Consider the following 15602-nt stretch of genomic DNA (forward strand, 5'->3'; position numbering starts at 1 on the left):
TAATTAAATCGTTGTGCCGTTTGTTTTCCCGCCACTCTGTCCACGGTTCCTTCTCGTTGGGCGTTTGCCCACACCGAGACGGAAAATCAACAAATTGCCTCGTTCCACTCGGCCCGAAGAAAAGGGGGATTGTGACGATGTGATGTGCTTAATATAATCATCCAAATTCGATGAATCAATCCATAGAAATGGGATTTACATAATTTCCTTCATTTCTTAAAGGGGTGCATAAATCCTTCTTCTCAGTTCGCTTCAATCTGGTTCGCTTTTCAATAGCACGAACAGAAGAAAAAAAAATGCTTAAGAAAATTGTTTGACTTCCCCGCGTATCCGTGTGGTTAGACCTAGTAAAACCCGAACCCCACGATTTGCATAAATTTGATTACCACCACGGATCGGTGGATCGAGATGGAAGGAAAAATTAATTCAACATGTCGCATGACGGGGGAAAAAAGGATAAATTTTTGCCGAAAAATAGGCTCACCTTGACAAAACCAATTCGTACCCAGGCACGCAGGATTCGGTCCGAAGGTGGATGATTAACTAATATAACGTGTGAAAAGCGATTAACCACCAACGTGCATGTGGGTAACACCACATCAGTTGTTGATTTTTTTTCCCCCCTTTAACATTTTATCTCACCCTACTCTCGGGGGAATGGTAACCGCAAGGAATATTGATGGGTGGCAAGACATTAAACGCCTACAGGATACATCAATTTCACACCTCAATTCATTTTCACTCTTACTGTCTGGGGGCTGTGTGTGTGTTTCCTGTAGGGAAATTTTGCAATTTGCGTTTGCTTGCGGTGAAGAATGTACGCATGGCAGTACATCTTCAATCCTGAGGAAATATGCATGAAATTGATTTTCCGCCTTTTTAAATCGTGCGACGCAGTCACACGCAATAAAAGGAGCTGTGGTTGGCCCGTTTGTTCAATCAGGCATTATAAACGCACATTTTGTTTGGTGTATATCCTATCAAAGTCGTAACGACCAAGTTAGATGAGTGATGGGAGTATAAATTGAGACAAAAAATACAATCAGTTATTGTTTACTTAAAATTCTCAAATCGAAAAATTAAAAAAAAATCATACAGTATTTCAAGAAGCCTTAAAAAATTATTTTAAAGAGAAATTTTCTTAAATATTCTAATAATGATTTCAAATCAATCCATCCTGATTGATCATAATTATCATCTTCAAGTTCATTGGTCGCTTTGTGGCTACATCTCTAGGCAAACTTCCGAAATAAAAGCAAAAACCACCAATTGTGTATCGGTGTTGACCACAAAACACCAAGATTTTCGGGTCAAAAATTGACCTGACAACATAAAATCGGATTTGTCTTGCATCGTACCACGTCGGCACGTTCCGCTTAACTCCACGTTCCTAATCATCGTACCACTTCGAAGCACCCGGACACGAACTGCAATGTTCATCTTGTTTTTTTTTTTGCTGTTGCAATTGCAAACTGCAATTGTCCTTATGAATATTCAGCCAAAGAACTCAACGACCTAACTCGGGTTCGGGTTCGTTTCCATTTTATGCACCTGTCTTGTACTACCAGTGAACTATCAAGCACAAGCGTACATCGTTTTGGATAGAGTGTTACGGCGAAGACCAGACTCTCCGCCTACGGGAAAAAAGGGATTATGAATTTCACATTGTCTGACTGAATAAAACATTCGGTTCTGTGGCTACCTGGTAACATGCACGGCCACCGTTGCAAACCGAACGGTAAACCAAGATGCAGTTCGTCCCGGTAGGTGACACGAATTCACTTCATTTGCATGTAGTTTGATCGGTTTCGGTAAGGTATAGGAGTGCGAGCTCGAACTGTGGAATAAAAAAACTCCGAGTTGGAAAACGATTTCCACATCGTCTTGTGCGGTGGTGACGTTTTGCAAGGATTCTTTCACTTCTCGTTTATGTGCAAAATTTTACACTCAGCAGAACAGCCGACAGGAAGGAAGGAAGGGCCACTGGGAAGGAGCCAAATCGTGGCGGAAATGTTGAGGCGAATGATGAAATCGAACAAGACAACCATTAGCAGATAACTCGTACGAGGAAGTTTATTTGCCGGTAAGGGAAGAAGTGATTGCGATTGTGGAGTGTGATAGTGGCATATCAATTGCAGCACCGGGCAAAGCAGCGCTGGTCAGCAATGGTACGAAACCCGCAGGTTCACTTTTCGAGCTAAATTTAAATCAATGCTCCATTCCTGGAACACTCCTGGATGTGGTCGCAATGTACGCTGGCAGTAAAATTATTCACACAGAACTGCTGATGGGATGAGAAGTGTAGAGTTTTCTGTCACTTTACATATTATACCACACAGTTCAGGCGTCAAGCGTACTTATGTCCCGTACTATAGATGGAAAACGAGCTTCTGTAAAGTGCTTTGCAAATCGAAAGCAAAGCGACACATACAAGCAGGAACGTAATGAATATTAAGTTAAAAATAACAGTCAATTCGATTAATAATAAAAATATACTCATGCTGACTTGAGAATTGGATATCTTGCCTATTCTTAGGACGATTTATATATTGTTCTTACGTCCCTTATTTCTGAGAGTTAGACCAAGCATTTTGTAGCAGCAGGCTACTAAACCACATCAAATAAATAAAATTGTCTATAATTCACATTTCATGTGAATATGTTATCCTAACAATTGCATCCAATTGGCGAACAATCAGTTTGATAACCAGCCATGCTGATTACATTTAATACCGTGCCTATCGAATTGTTAAATAATTTACAATACCGGCGATATAAAGTATTTGTTCCCAATAAAAAAAGACATCCCTTTAGCGGAAAACGATACACCCGGAGTGCAATCAATAAAACAAACTGACGCTATCGTTTCATTTCCGAACATAATAACATGTTGAAAGCGCACCGTTCCAATATGGATGACTTTGCTGGGAACTGTTCAATAATTCTGAAAACGTACATCATTTTATCGCTTTAACTCCACTGCAAGCCGATCGCTTTAACTCGGAATGTCACCGAACCTCAAACAACAACTATGTCACACAAACGCACACTGCCTGGTAGTGGAACGAAAAATGTGGATACAGAAAAAAGAATAATGCTGGCAGCGAAACAATACCCGAGTACAACAGATGTCATCAAAACTAGGGACGATTATTCGTGGCAAACATCATAAACTGGTGTGTGTGTGTGGCCTCCCCCATTTTCATCAACATGCCATCTCGTACCGCTCAATCGTACTGCCCCGTACGAGTAGTGCGGGGTACGAGTATTCCGCGAACGAAAACTATTATTAGTAGTCCCCGGATCCCCGAGAACGTGTGCCAAAGAACGCCAACAGGCATGTCACCGGCAGGTTTGACCCGAACGATAATATTAGTAGGAAGAGAGAAGGAGAGAGAAAGAAAAACTTCATCCTTCCACACTTATTTCGCTTCTACCTCACCCGAGAAAGGAGAGGTTTAGGTTGATGATTGGAGCAGATAATAAAAGCCACTGACGGGACACTACCGAGGGACAAGCACATAAAAATGGACGATAGGCTGCGAAACGGAAGACGCTGTTGCAGAAGAATGCACAAAAGCAGAATGAGCACACAAAAGAGTGAAGACCCCAACCCTCCCACACATATGGGTGTGAAGGACAGATAAAAAACACGGAAAGCAGACCACCCACCCAGAAGATGACGTCGGAATTGGACGTCCTGAAAGGGTCTTCCCCTCTTTGATAAAAGATATGTGGAATGTATTTTTATATCAAACCTCCACAATCCACGGATGTGACATTGCATGGAGGAATCCTTTTTTTTTGGAAAGACTCCCCCGGCGGGGATCTTGTGTGACATCCACCAAGGGGGGGAATATAAATAACAAAAAAAAAGGTAGGATGAACACAAAAATACGCCAACTCGTCAGAAATTCGTTCCGGACTTAGCGAACCGAGCAAGCACCATGGTTCTGATCGAGCGTTACTCGGTCGAAAATGACGTTGCTATTTTGATGCCCGTTTTTTCCACCTTTCAGGCGGGCGTTAACGAGCAGACCATGAAGGTTAGGACGTTATTTCGTCGGTAGCGTGTTTGAGGTTAAGTTTTCCTGTTAGCTTTCTAAGTTCTTTCCCTTATTCATACATAGCACGTGACATCAAACTGCTGGACATCCGTGTTTGCACCTTGGAAAGACTGGGATGAGTATGAGCGTTATGACATCTTTCAGTTTCCATTGCTGGACAATAAAAATCCAGTTCAAATGGTCAAAGGAGGTACCCCAAACAATGATACATTGGTTTGGACAATTACCAAGTAACCGTTACGGAACGTTTGAAAGGCCCAACAAGAAATACCGTGATAAAGCAATGATTTCATCTCTCAACAGAAGCAATATAATATCTCAGGTTTTGAGGACTTCCCAGAATGTCCCGTAATTCTTACATGGAAAACGTAGAGCACTGGAAAAACTATTTGTTTTAAGGGTCCAAAAAGAATTTAAATTTCCCGAGTGTTTCATACAGGAAGTCGAGCGGACATTTGACGTTCATGGACTGTTAGCGACAAGTGTTCCGATTTGTGGAGATGCAACAGCTTCTGTGTGTACTGGTTTCGCCCAAAACAAGATACCCAAGTGAACGAAACCAAGTCCCCGCAGGCATTTTCCACCAGACGTCCAATATTTGCTGAGGCTTTCCAACGGACGATTGTGGTGTACCTCAAACGACGCCTCAGCGGTGACGACTGTTCCCACCGTGCAACTCAAGCCGCTTCAGCTCCCGAGAGTGCTCCAAACGAAGAACCAAAATCAATTTTGCAATTTTCATCATAATTTCACCGTTTTAACATGCCCTTTCCGTTCGTTCCGACCAGTCACTGTTTTGGTCATAATTCGCTGGACCACGTTTTGAGCCAGCCGCAGGATGAAAATGAAGCGAAAAAGCCCACACACATACAAGAAATCAGCTAGACGGTCGCTTCGTGCCTGGAGGCAGTGGCCAAGGTGAGCATACAAAAATCTCGACAAGATTCCGAGCGGAACGTGCCTCGAACACCAAAGTCGTGTGACTCAATGCAGAAAGACCGGTGCTACTACTACTACTGCTGCTGCTGCTGCTACTTCCGGACCACTTACTTCCGTCCGCTCACACTGCTTCCTGTGGCGGGGTCACCCATCTTGAAGCAGTTATATCCTTGTTCCTTGATCCTTGTTGTATCCCCTTGTCAAAAAGGGGCGGAGGAAAAAGTTGGGTATCTTCTTTTTTTGTGCTTTAGTTTTTACCGTCCTCCACCTCCAACTCATATTCAGCTGGTTCCTGTAGGCCCTAGTGACCTGCAGTCATGCAACTTGCTCGCCGCAACGTATACTCCTCCTCCGGCGAGAACGTGCGACGAACTTGAAATCCTGCAAGCAAGCATAATGCCGCTTGACATGCAAAACGGTTTTTAAGAACACTTAAATGTCTCTTACCATCAGCTGACTTTTTTTTGTTTTTCGTGAGCTGAAGAAGAATCAAACATTTGAGGGACTACAGCGTTCACGTGATCGTGCACGTGATGGTTAGTACGTAAAGGTTGATGCTTCCTGCTTAACCACTTCCGGGTAAAAGCTCACACTAGAGGTAAAGCTTAAATCCGAAGAAGACTCATCAACTACATCCAGTTGCTTTCGCTCTGTGGAATAATCATGCCAGGATTAGTGACCTCTCGTCTATCGTTTCAGGTGACATTTTAAAGGTACGATTTAATTACACAACCGGACGTATTAAGACAAACAAGAGCGCCTTCCGTCGAGATGGACGTAGAGTTTGTGGTAATGTCACTCGAAATGTGCCTCGGAGTCAGTTCCTCACCACACCGCTTTCGGCTAGGCTAGGTGTCTTGAAAGGTGGTGATTAAATGTCTCCGATTAGCAAACTGAACGCCTTCACCCGAGTTGGGCTACACTCTTGCATGAGATTAGGTGCGAGTGTTGACGTTGACAAAACCGCGCCCAAGTCTCTTGGCCGTTGGATGGACACTCAGTAGCACACTCCAGAATGACAGTTCAGCAGTGGCGAGCGGTTAATGACGGTTGTCAACACAAAGTTGTAACTTTTATTCACACTTAAAGAGTTTTTAAAGTGCTGTGGTGTGGCCTGTTATGACCTACTATCCGCTAGATTAGGGCTGTTTATTATGTAAACGCGAGGTTTTTCCAGCTTTCGTGAAGAAAAGTTTTTCGAATAATAGATTTCTTACTAGAGCAAATCATTTGAGCTGCTGGTTTCATTATACTATTTTGATAACCTTAGAGGAATGTGGAGATATTTTTCCTTGAAATCCTTGGAACCTTTTTTATATACTTAATTCTACGAGAATATATTGATTTCATAATTTCTTGAGTTTATTCACACCTTTTTCCTTTCATAACTCCACCCACAGATGTCACTTTATCACTACTCTTGCATCGGTTTTACCTTTTTTGCTCATTAAATCGTTTATCCCAAAAACTTCAAACAAATACAATCAGCACATTGAAACGAAGCACAAACCGAAAAGTGTGAAAGTTGCCTCCTCATTACAACATATTACCTTATCGTTTCATCTTCACCTGCCCGGAAAAAGTTTATCCTAAATTCCATTCAACCATCTGCATGCCATTCCCCTTTCCGACCGACCGGTGACTAATTTCTCACATAATCCATTTTTAACCCTCAAAAATGTCTTCCGACGACACGCAAGTGCAAAGGCATCGGGATCGGGTTTAGCAGTATTACCTCTCCAGTATTTTGTTATCCGGAAATTTAATTAAAAAGATCCCATCCGTTCGATATCGGAACCGGCAAAGAAACACAGCCCCAAAAAGCTCCCCGCCCCCCAAAACCAGTGTTTTGAATGTTTCGATTAAGCTGAAATTTTGCAATGGCTTTTAAAATGGAGGTGGTTAGTGCAGGATTTTGTTGGTGAGAGCGAGGGAAGAAATGTTGAATAAATGACTTGTACAGATATAAAGGTAAGCTCAGAACAGCTACCCACCCAAATGAGTGGGTTTAAAAGGTTCCAAAAAAAACTATTGGTTAGACAAGAGAATTTTCAAAATGTTGACCCTTTTGAGCATGGTTCCGGCAAGAAGCCGAGCAATTCTCTTCCTATTGCAAATGAGTAGCTTTCAAGAGGCTTCTGGTTTAAAGTTTTCCATTCCATTACGCCAGATGAAATGAATGAAAGAAACATCAAAACACAATACTTGCCATGTGTGTATCACAAATATCCGAACCGAACCCGGTAGCATTGTGCAGATGCCCGTCGGTAGGAATGCTTTACGTTTCTATTGAGTACGGTGAATCAACTCCACTCCAAAGGAGTTCTTCGTCCGTCTTCCACTCTCCGGGCAAAACAAAAAACCAATGCAATCAACCGCTTCACAGTATCGGTTTTCGGTGGCTGAATCAGAAAATCGACAACGTCCTAGAGAACTCGCTCGATTGCTCGGGTTGAGGCTTGCCGGCAATAGAAAACTATCAAACGAATACCCGCTTCCATGGACCTACAATGCCATGGCCCTGCCGAAAAAAGCTCCGACAACGATCTCAGCTCGATTAAGTAACTAACTTTAGGGTTCGGTTTTTCTGGCAGCTGCAATACTGTACTAGGACTGCTGGTCATTGAACAAATAACACAACAAAAAAAACTAGACAAGAAGTGATTCCAAACTACAGACTCCGCCACAAACATTCCGAAAACCGTCTCCCGTATGGGCAATTTCCGGTCAACTGCAGCCAGTACGAATGGGTGTGTATGTGTATCGATTCCGGATGGAAATTGAAACACATGATATCTCCAACATACGAGAAACTGCAACTGCAATGTGAAAGCGATTCCGTGTAGCTGTGTGCGGTTAGGTCAGTGTTTCTCCGAAAGGACCTTGTGGGAAAGTTTTCTCAAAATCCCCACCCCAAAACCCCAACTCCACTTGCATCGAATGTCAATAAAGCGAGATTTTCCTGCACAGTCAAACTTTAGGCGGTACGAGGGTACTCACCGTTAAAGGAAGGCAGATCCATATTTTAAGATAACATACAACATGGCACATGACTCCGAATAGCTGGTAAGGTATCCGAAGGGTTTTGTAACGATGGAAAAAAGAAGAAACGATTCAGAAGGGTGGTTCGGTATGCTGTCGGTGTCTGTATACGGACAGCCGGTTAAAGCAATCGGTCCGGTTCCTGGTAATGAAAGCACTTCCTCTCCAGAAATCTAGGACAATTGGAGTACTTCTCGTCCCATCTCCCCTTTCCAATGCTGTTGGAGGATTTGTGTGGTAAAGAGTGAACTTAAAATGGGATGAACTTGGGATAAAATCGATTACCGGCTAGGTATAGCAGAGAGAGCCGGGAATAATGCAGTCTTTCCGTGATTCGGTACTTCATCCGGTAAGATATGCCACCAGTGCCCAGTGATGTTAGCCAAGTAAACACAATTTATCGCAGTGGAAATGGTTCATGTATTTTTTTTCTCTCATTTTTGCTTCTCGTCTGCTGCTTTCTGTACACCACGTTGATTTGGCCCACGGGGCTACACTTTTAAAGGGCTTAAGATGGAGAATCGAATTGCCCACTGATTGGGTGCAATGCACTTGCCAGAATGTGTCGATATCACGTGTTTTCTTATTCGGGACAAGCTATGTATGCTACATACCGATAGATGTGAAGATATTTGTATGTGGAATGTTGTACAAAACATAAATGCATGTAGCAGATTCGTTACAACTGCTATACAGCACACTCAATAAAGAATACCAGGAAAATTATGTACAGCAAATTGCATACATGAAGGCGAAGGATTTGAACATGGCATTCAGTTCGGAATATCCAATGCCTGTTGTTATGCAACTTGTACAACAAGTTGGTTTAATTGGACATCGAAAATCGTGTTGAAAATGCACGTCTTTTTTATTCAGAGTTTGCTATAGAAGACTTATAACTATCATTCTAGAATACAATACAAATAAGCATAAATATTAACAAAAAAAAAATATTTTCTTTGAAGTCATTACATCCATACATTTTTAAGTCAAGCAAATATTCTTCTTACGGTGTTTTATATAAAGACCCAGGATGTAGCGAACTCGAGCCACATTAAACTGCTTCACTACGCGAAAATTCAATTTAATATCCTTCGCAACGGTACCGAAAGGATGCTTTTAAGAAGCTAGCTCTTTGCAAACATCACACAAACTCCCAGTGGCACTTCAGAGCCGTTCGGGGAGCAACAAAAACGAACCCAAACCAACCTTTAATGCGTCTGTGAGTGATAGAAAAAAAAGTGTACAACGAAAAGAAAAATATAAAATCCACAGTACCCATACACTGAAACCAGCATGCCACGGTCTATCGTATAAATCTTCATTTGCTACCCCGAAAAAGGAAATGGTGAACCGCTAAGGATGCGGTGACAGCGTACCAAATGGTCAGAAAACCGACCAAAACCTCCCCAAACCCAAAGCGGTCGTAAGGGAAAATCGTATCGCGGAAAATCGTTCTTCTGCTGCAACCTGTTACAGCGTCTTGGAGGTCACCAACATTACTACAGAAGTCATCAAAACGGCACAAACCACACATGGTGTTGGTGTGTGAACGCTTGGTACGCTTTTCGTACGGAATGTGTCCATGAATTTGTAATGGTCGAATGCCATAAATTCCCATTACATTAGTGTGTAATGCGAACGCAAACGCGTATGACAAAAGCGTAATAATGTTTACCGTGTCTCTTCCCAAGCGCTACTACCAAACCCACCCACCCCAGGGGCGGTTGTAGGATGGTTGGTGGCCCACTATGCTTCAGACAAAGCTCAACGACTTCCGTTGACCACGCGTTACCAAAAGAAAAAAACACGATCTCCGCCTTTTTGTGGATTTTTATTACCATTTTCTTGGCTTCCTTTTGCATGTTTGCCGTTGGTCACAAAGACACTCGGCCGATAGGATAAGAAAAGAGGAAACAATTTATTTCATTTCCAGCATGTAAACGGAAGTACACACATGCACGCACGCACACGCACGATAAACAGCACGATAAGCCACGAGAATAAAGTGTGAACAAACACATCGTCTCTTATCCTTCTCAAGGCACACGACACACGATGGAGGCGCATTGTCATGGAAACAGCCGTTTTACCCCCATGGCAGCACGACACATAAAACTGATCAAAAATCATGTGACAAATGGCTAAATATTTCAATCCAGCTTGGAAAATTGTGATCGTATGTTTATTCTCCTTTTTTTCTACCGGAAGCAACAGAACACACCCTATACCGAGAGGAAAAAAAGAATGAAAATGTTCCCTTACCTCCAAGCAGCACGCAGAGTAATCCAATTTTCATGCTCGTACGTTTATCCATTTTTATGATTTCACGCACTCTGTTGCTGAAGCGGCTTTCGATAAAGTGTAGGTTTCCCTGCTGTTGCTGCTACTCTGGCGCTGTTTCGCTTACAGAATCAAATCAGCTGAACGCCTGCTAGTGGGGGTGTGTGAATGGTGTTTGGCGATGTAAACGAAACAAGGAAACACACACAAGCGCTCGTTCACCCTGGACACTTAGAATGGTTTTTCTTGCCTTCTCTCCAACGGCGAATAATGTGGGGGGCGGAGACGAGAAAAAGGTGTTAAAAATCACCTACCCCACATGGGAATTCACACTATGCTTAGCTGGCTTGATGGCTTTAAACTAAAGCACGCACACACACACACTCACTCACTACAAAATGGCAACGGGGACAACAGAAAAGTAGGTAATATTGGAACTGAAAGGATAAAAATGAAATTTTAAATTAAGCTCCTTTCTTGCACGTTTGCCACAGAGCTAAGCAAGGATCACTTCTTATTAGGCCTTTTTCATTTTTCTATTCCTTATTCAATTTTCAACACTTTTCACACACACACATCGAAGAGGAAGAAAATTCGCACAGAACGCACTGGGAAAATTTAGAAAACATACACACTTTTTCCAACCTCCAAGAATCGTGAAAATATCTCTTTTTCAGGGTGGATTTTTCCACCTTCTCTATGGGGGCAATTTGATATTTAAAAAAAAACGGAGAAGAAGAAAAAAAGAGGCACCACCCGATGCTGCCCGAGAGAAAGAAATACTCGTGTGAATCGTTTAACTGCAACCTGTTTTCTTTAGACCGATTTTTCCTTTCCGCGCACAAAATGTTCCACGTGCTGTCACCAACACCGGGTAGCGTCAAAAAAGGGAACCGAAGTAATTTTATTACGAATGCGTCTATTTTTGTACTATACAAACTCAATGTCCGACGATGCGATTAATCTTGTACGCACACACAAACACACAGCAAACGCCAGCAACCAAAAAACCACGCTCACCTTCCTTCTCCTGCTTTACGCTTCAGCTGTGTCCCAGTTTTGTGTGTTTATTTTCAAGCGGGAATTATTGCTTCTTTTTTGCTATATATTTTTTTCCCTTTTCCTTACCCGACCGGCGTTTTGCGTTCGTGGTTTAATTTCAAATCGCGTTTCGTGTTTGGTTCTTTCAAGCTAAGCAGAAGAAACCGAATAAAAAACACACACACTCGCAGCCCTTAAAGCCGGTACACGGTCGTTCCCAACTGGCGGCAAACAAATTTCAGGAAAATCGGTAAAAGCTCACAGCAGCTCTCACCGAACACGGGACGAACCTGCTCATTCTCTGCACCGGAGGTTTCACTTGCTCTCTTGGCGTAGTTTTTCTTTGCGGAAGAATTTCCTTCTCAATCCTTTGCGGACAGGCACGGTTTATAGGATAACTTCCGCGTTGTGGTGGATGGAGTTTTTGGTTTGCTATGGGTTTTTTGCCGAGCCCCGAAATTTTATTACCGTTTCATAATGCTCCAAGTTCAGTGACAGAGTTCGTGAACTAATTAATTTCAATCGTTGTTTGAAGACAAACTAATAATATGTTACTTCACAAACACTTACGGGACAGGTATTTTACACGCTGCGTGTACACGCAGTCAGATCAATATTTCGACTTGTCCCTAATATCGAATACACTCACTGGAATTCTTTAGCACAACTCACGATCAGCGTTCAACACTTTTCCCAACCAGCGGTACAGGTTGGTTTTCCATCTGGAAAAACAACGGAAAACGCGCACGTTCGATTATACACGCTGCGTACCAATTGCTTTTGGTTCCACCGTCAACCGAGAACGAAAGACGACAACAACCGACCGGGCAACGACGCAAACGACGGTATTTTCGAACCGTCAGCTCTGAGAGGCGGCACGCGAATGATTGTATGCTGCGAGTTTCGTTCTCTGAGCAGAACGTGTTCTATAAAGTGGCGGCTGCTATAAACGGTTGCAACATTAGCGTGATACAACCGTGCCGAATGATACAAAAAAACCAACTGGACTTCAGGTGTTGGAGTACAGGATCGAAGTCTCGAAAAAACCTGAAACCGTGTGGGCTAAAATTCCTAATTGAAGATCGAAACAAGAAGTTTCTTTTAATATTTAATATAGTATAGTTTTGTTAATATATCTACACTAAAACTTGAAAAGGTATTAAAGCACTAAACGCCTTAATGTATGCAAAATGAAAACGAACGTTGATTATTTATTATCTACAAAAAAACACTCTATTAAACGCTTTTAATTGACATCTTATTATGAAAATTCCTTTTTATAGCAAACATTACAGATTCACAAATGCATGTAACACGCGCAACGGGTTATATTTGTTGCGCAACATTCCGAATGCATAACGAGTGAAATAATGATGAGAGAAATGTTCATACGAACGTGCAATGAAGTTATCGTTTTATTTTCCTCTATTTTTGTGTCCTGTTTTGTTCTTGCCTTTTTTTTTTTTGAGCAGATGGAAGATGTTTTGTGAACCACCATTTCTCTCTTCTCACCCTTCTCAGCAACAGGGTGAGATGAGAGCCGAATGGTGAGATGAGTGTGCAACATCAACATTATCGCAACGCCACTGCACCCGAGCATAACATTGGGTACTCTCGCGCTCAGGTACTCTCGCGCACGAACAGGCGAAACGCACCACACAAATTCTTCCCTTCACTAGGTCAGGCGATTGCATGTTGAGGAAGTTCAGCTGTGGCGTTGCTCATCTGTTCTGACGGTCGCGTTGCTGAAGAGAGCACACCCGCCGGAAGAAAAAAAAACGGCAACATAACCAGCAGGCAAACAAACAGAAGCCAATGGAAAGGACATTCACCGGTATCCAGGGTTTGGGGTTTATAAGTGTATGTGTTATTTTTTCCCTTTTAAGCATCACTTCACACTCCACTCGACAATGGGCTAAGGTTAAAGCACCGGGGCGTTGAGTAAAGCCAGTAAAATGTACATTCGATTTAAAAAAACAACTCTTTGCTTCTTTCTTCTATCTTTGTAATAATGTTCCTCAAACATTTTAGACCGTTTTATATCCTTTGCTTAACTCGATAAAGTTTTACAAAAAAAAAAACGTATATTTGAAGGTACTTTAACAATTCTGACACTTCGCCAACAATTTCCCAAAAAAAAATCTTCTTTTGCTCGATTTTGTCCGATTTTATTCCCACTATGATATCTTAAAGAATCTTTGTACTCCAATTCAGTATTCAAATTTTTCAAACTATACCCAAGATATGTTATTTTTTCTTTCTCCCTCAAGAAAACCCCGATACTAGCCCTGCATATTCCTGCCTTAATACACGAAATATACGACCAAGAAAGACAAATATGCCAAAAAGACTTCAGTATCCTTTAACTTCAACGCACACATATGTTTCGCGTTTCGGCAGCCTTGCACAAGGGACGAACACTCTCTCCCCCCGAAAGGTCACGATGATAAGCCATCCGAAATCGAAGGGAAAAGGGCCTTCAACCTCCGCCACTATCCATGTGCGGTCGATATTTATGTTTCGCTCCTCAAATAAAACACACGCACCCGTTCGAACACACCCGAACCGGTAATAAAAGGGCAACTTCAAGTTGGTTTTCAACGGATTTCGACACAACACCGACCAGCCCATTGCTCCATGCTCCCTGCGTGCTTTAAGCTGCCCTTAGCGCTAAGGTGAAATTTATTCGATTGCTTTCGTTATTGAACATTAACCGCAAATTGATTACGTTTACGGGCGTCTTTCGCGTCCTTTTGCTTTCGTCGGTCAGTGATTAATTGGTTTCGATTTAACCGATCCGGGACCTCGGGGGGTGGGGTTTTGTTTTGTTGTGATTTTTCTGGGCAGCTGTTATTGCTCTATTTGTTTCTTTTCTTGTTTACGGTAGGTAGGAACTGAAGCAAGATTAAAATGGTTAAAATAATCGAATAAATTAGAGTATTTTTCGTACAAAAAAAAACAAAGCATTTACCTTTAAATAAAATAATACCATTAAGTCACGTTTTATAAATCCTTTATCTGTTCAACGGTTCAACTCTCCTTCACCTTTGGGAACTAAATAATTAGCCAAAGGGATGTACTTCAATAAAGCATCTCTCCATAATCCTTTACATTAACGCGCTTCAAAAATTTCCATCATTGAAACCATTTGAGTAGCAAATTCTCACCTCATTATTCAGGCAGGAACTTTCAAAACTCCCAAATTAGTTTGCTTAGGCTCGCGCTGCAAACGCTGCCAAACCCGTGGTAAGTTTTGCATTTGCCTTCAAGTAAGGCTTTCACCATTCCTTTGAATTAATTTTCTGTTCTCCTTTTGGACGGATAAAAGGCAAGCAAAACAAAATACGCCAAACAGCCTTGCAAGCGAACCATTCATCTTTATATGCGCCACACAAAAAAATGCCAGGATCAGGACGGACTTTTGCCAGCTAAGGCGCAACATCAGACATCGGTAAAGTTGGTAAAAATGCTACTTTTCTGCAAACGCTAATCTAGCGACGAGCCGTCGGAAAGCGCTACCGGTTGTGCTGCGCGAAAGTTTGTCCCAAAAGCCTAGCGGCTCATGAAAATTCATACTCATGAATATTGGGCGCAAAAGGCGTGGGAATGTAGGTGAAAGGATTGACTCATTTTTGGGTAGGAAATATAGCAGTAGGTGTATATGATTTAAATATGGTGATGATGACGAACTGAATTATTAAAAATCATATTGATTTGTAAATAAAGAGACAAGACCGCAAAATATTACACAAAACATTGAAATGTTGCAAAAATAAAAATTTATAGCAAATAATGATGTCAGAGTTGCTAAAGATGACTGAAGGGAAGCAACACTTTCTAGGGTGTTTCCCTCATTAACCGCATTTTAATGTGAATATCCTTTACAAAGAGTTCAGTGTTATTAATGTGTGCAAAAGAACACAAAGTAAAGTTCTAGAATAGTGCACACATTATAACGCTTCCAGGCCGGCGGTTAAAACCAATTTATATGATATGGAAATTACAAACAACCCCTCACAACATAAGTGACGGTTTGTGTGGTTTTTTTCTCTTTTTCTCTTCTGTAAGAGCGGTTGTTCTGCATGATGAGATGTACAAGTCGCGCGCGCGTCTATGTGTGTAGGGGAATGCAATGAAGGATCCGCCGCTCAGTTCGAGCACGTGACCGAGGGTTATAACCACCTTCGCTTCAAACCCCGGACGAACGGTTCCGGTTCAGGTCCGTTAGTT

The 15602-nt window shown here is 42.1% G+C and overlaps 1 protein-coding gene across 24 annotated transcripts in view; it reads right to left on the minus strand.

Annotated features, from left to right (window-relative positions):
- Nucleotides 1-15602, minus strand: part of LOC125769762 (uncharacterized) — a 258686-nt gene that overhangs the window by 157741 nt on the left and 85343 nt on the right. The window contains exons 1-2 of one of the 24 annotated variants that reach the window (XM_049438610.1): nucleotides 12045-12276; nucleotides 10314-10768 (exon numbers count right to left, since the gene is read on the minus strand). The exons of 14 other annotated variants lie outside the window; for them this stretch is intronic. In XM_049438610.1, coding sequence (XP_049294567.1) covers nucleotides 10314-10365 — 52 coding nt within the window. In that variant the 5' untranslated portion in view covers nucleotides 10366-10768; nucleotides 12045-12276. Of the gene's footprint in view, nucleotides 1-10313; nucleotides 12277-15602 lie in introns of those variants that run through there. 9 more of the 24 variants (XM_049438609.1, XM_049438607.1, XM_049438608.1 and 6 more) reach the window with 9 other exon arrangements.

Source organism: Anopheles funestus, chromosome 3RL (genome assembly GCF_943734845.2).
Source record: "Anopheles funestus chromosome 3RL, idAnoFuneDA-416_04, whole genome shotgun sequence".
NCBI lineage: Eukaryota > Metazoa > Arthropoda > Insecta > Diptera > Culicidae > Anopheles > Anopheles funestus.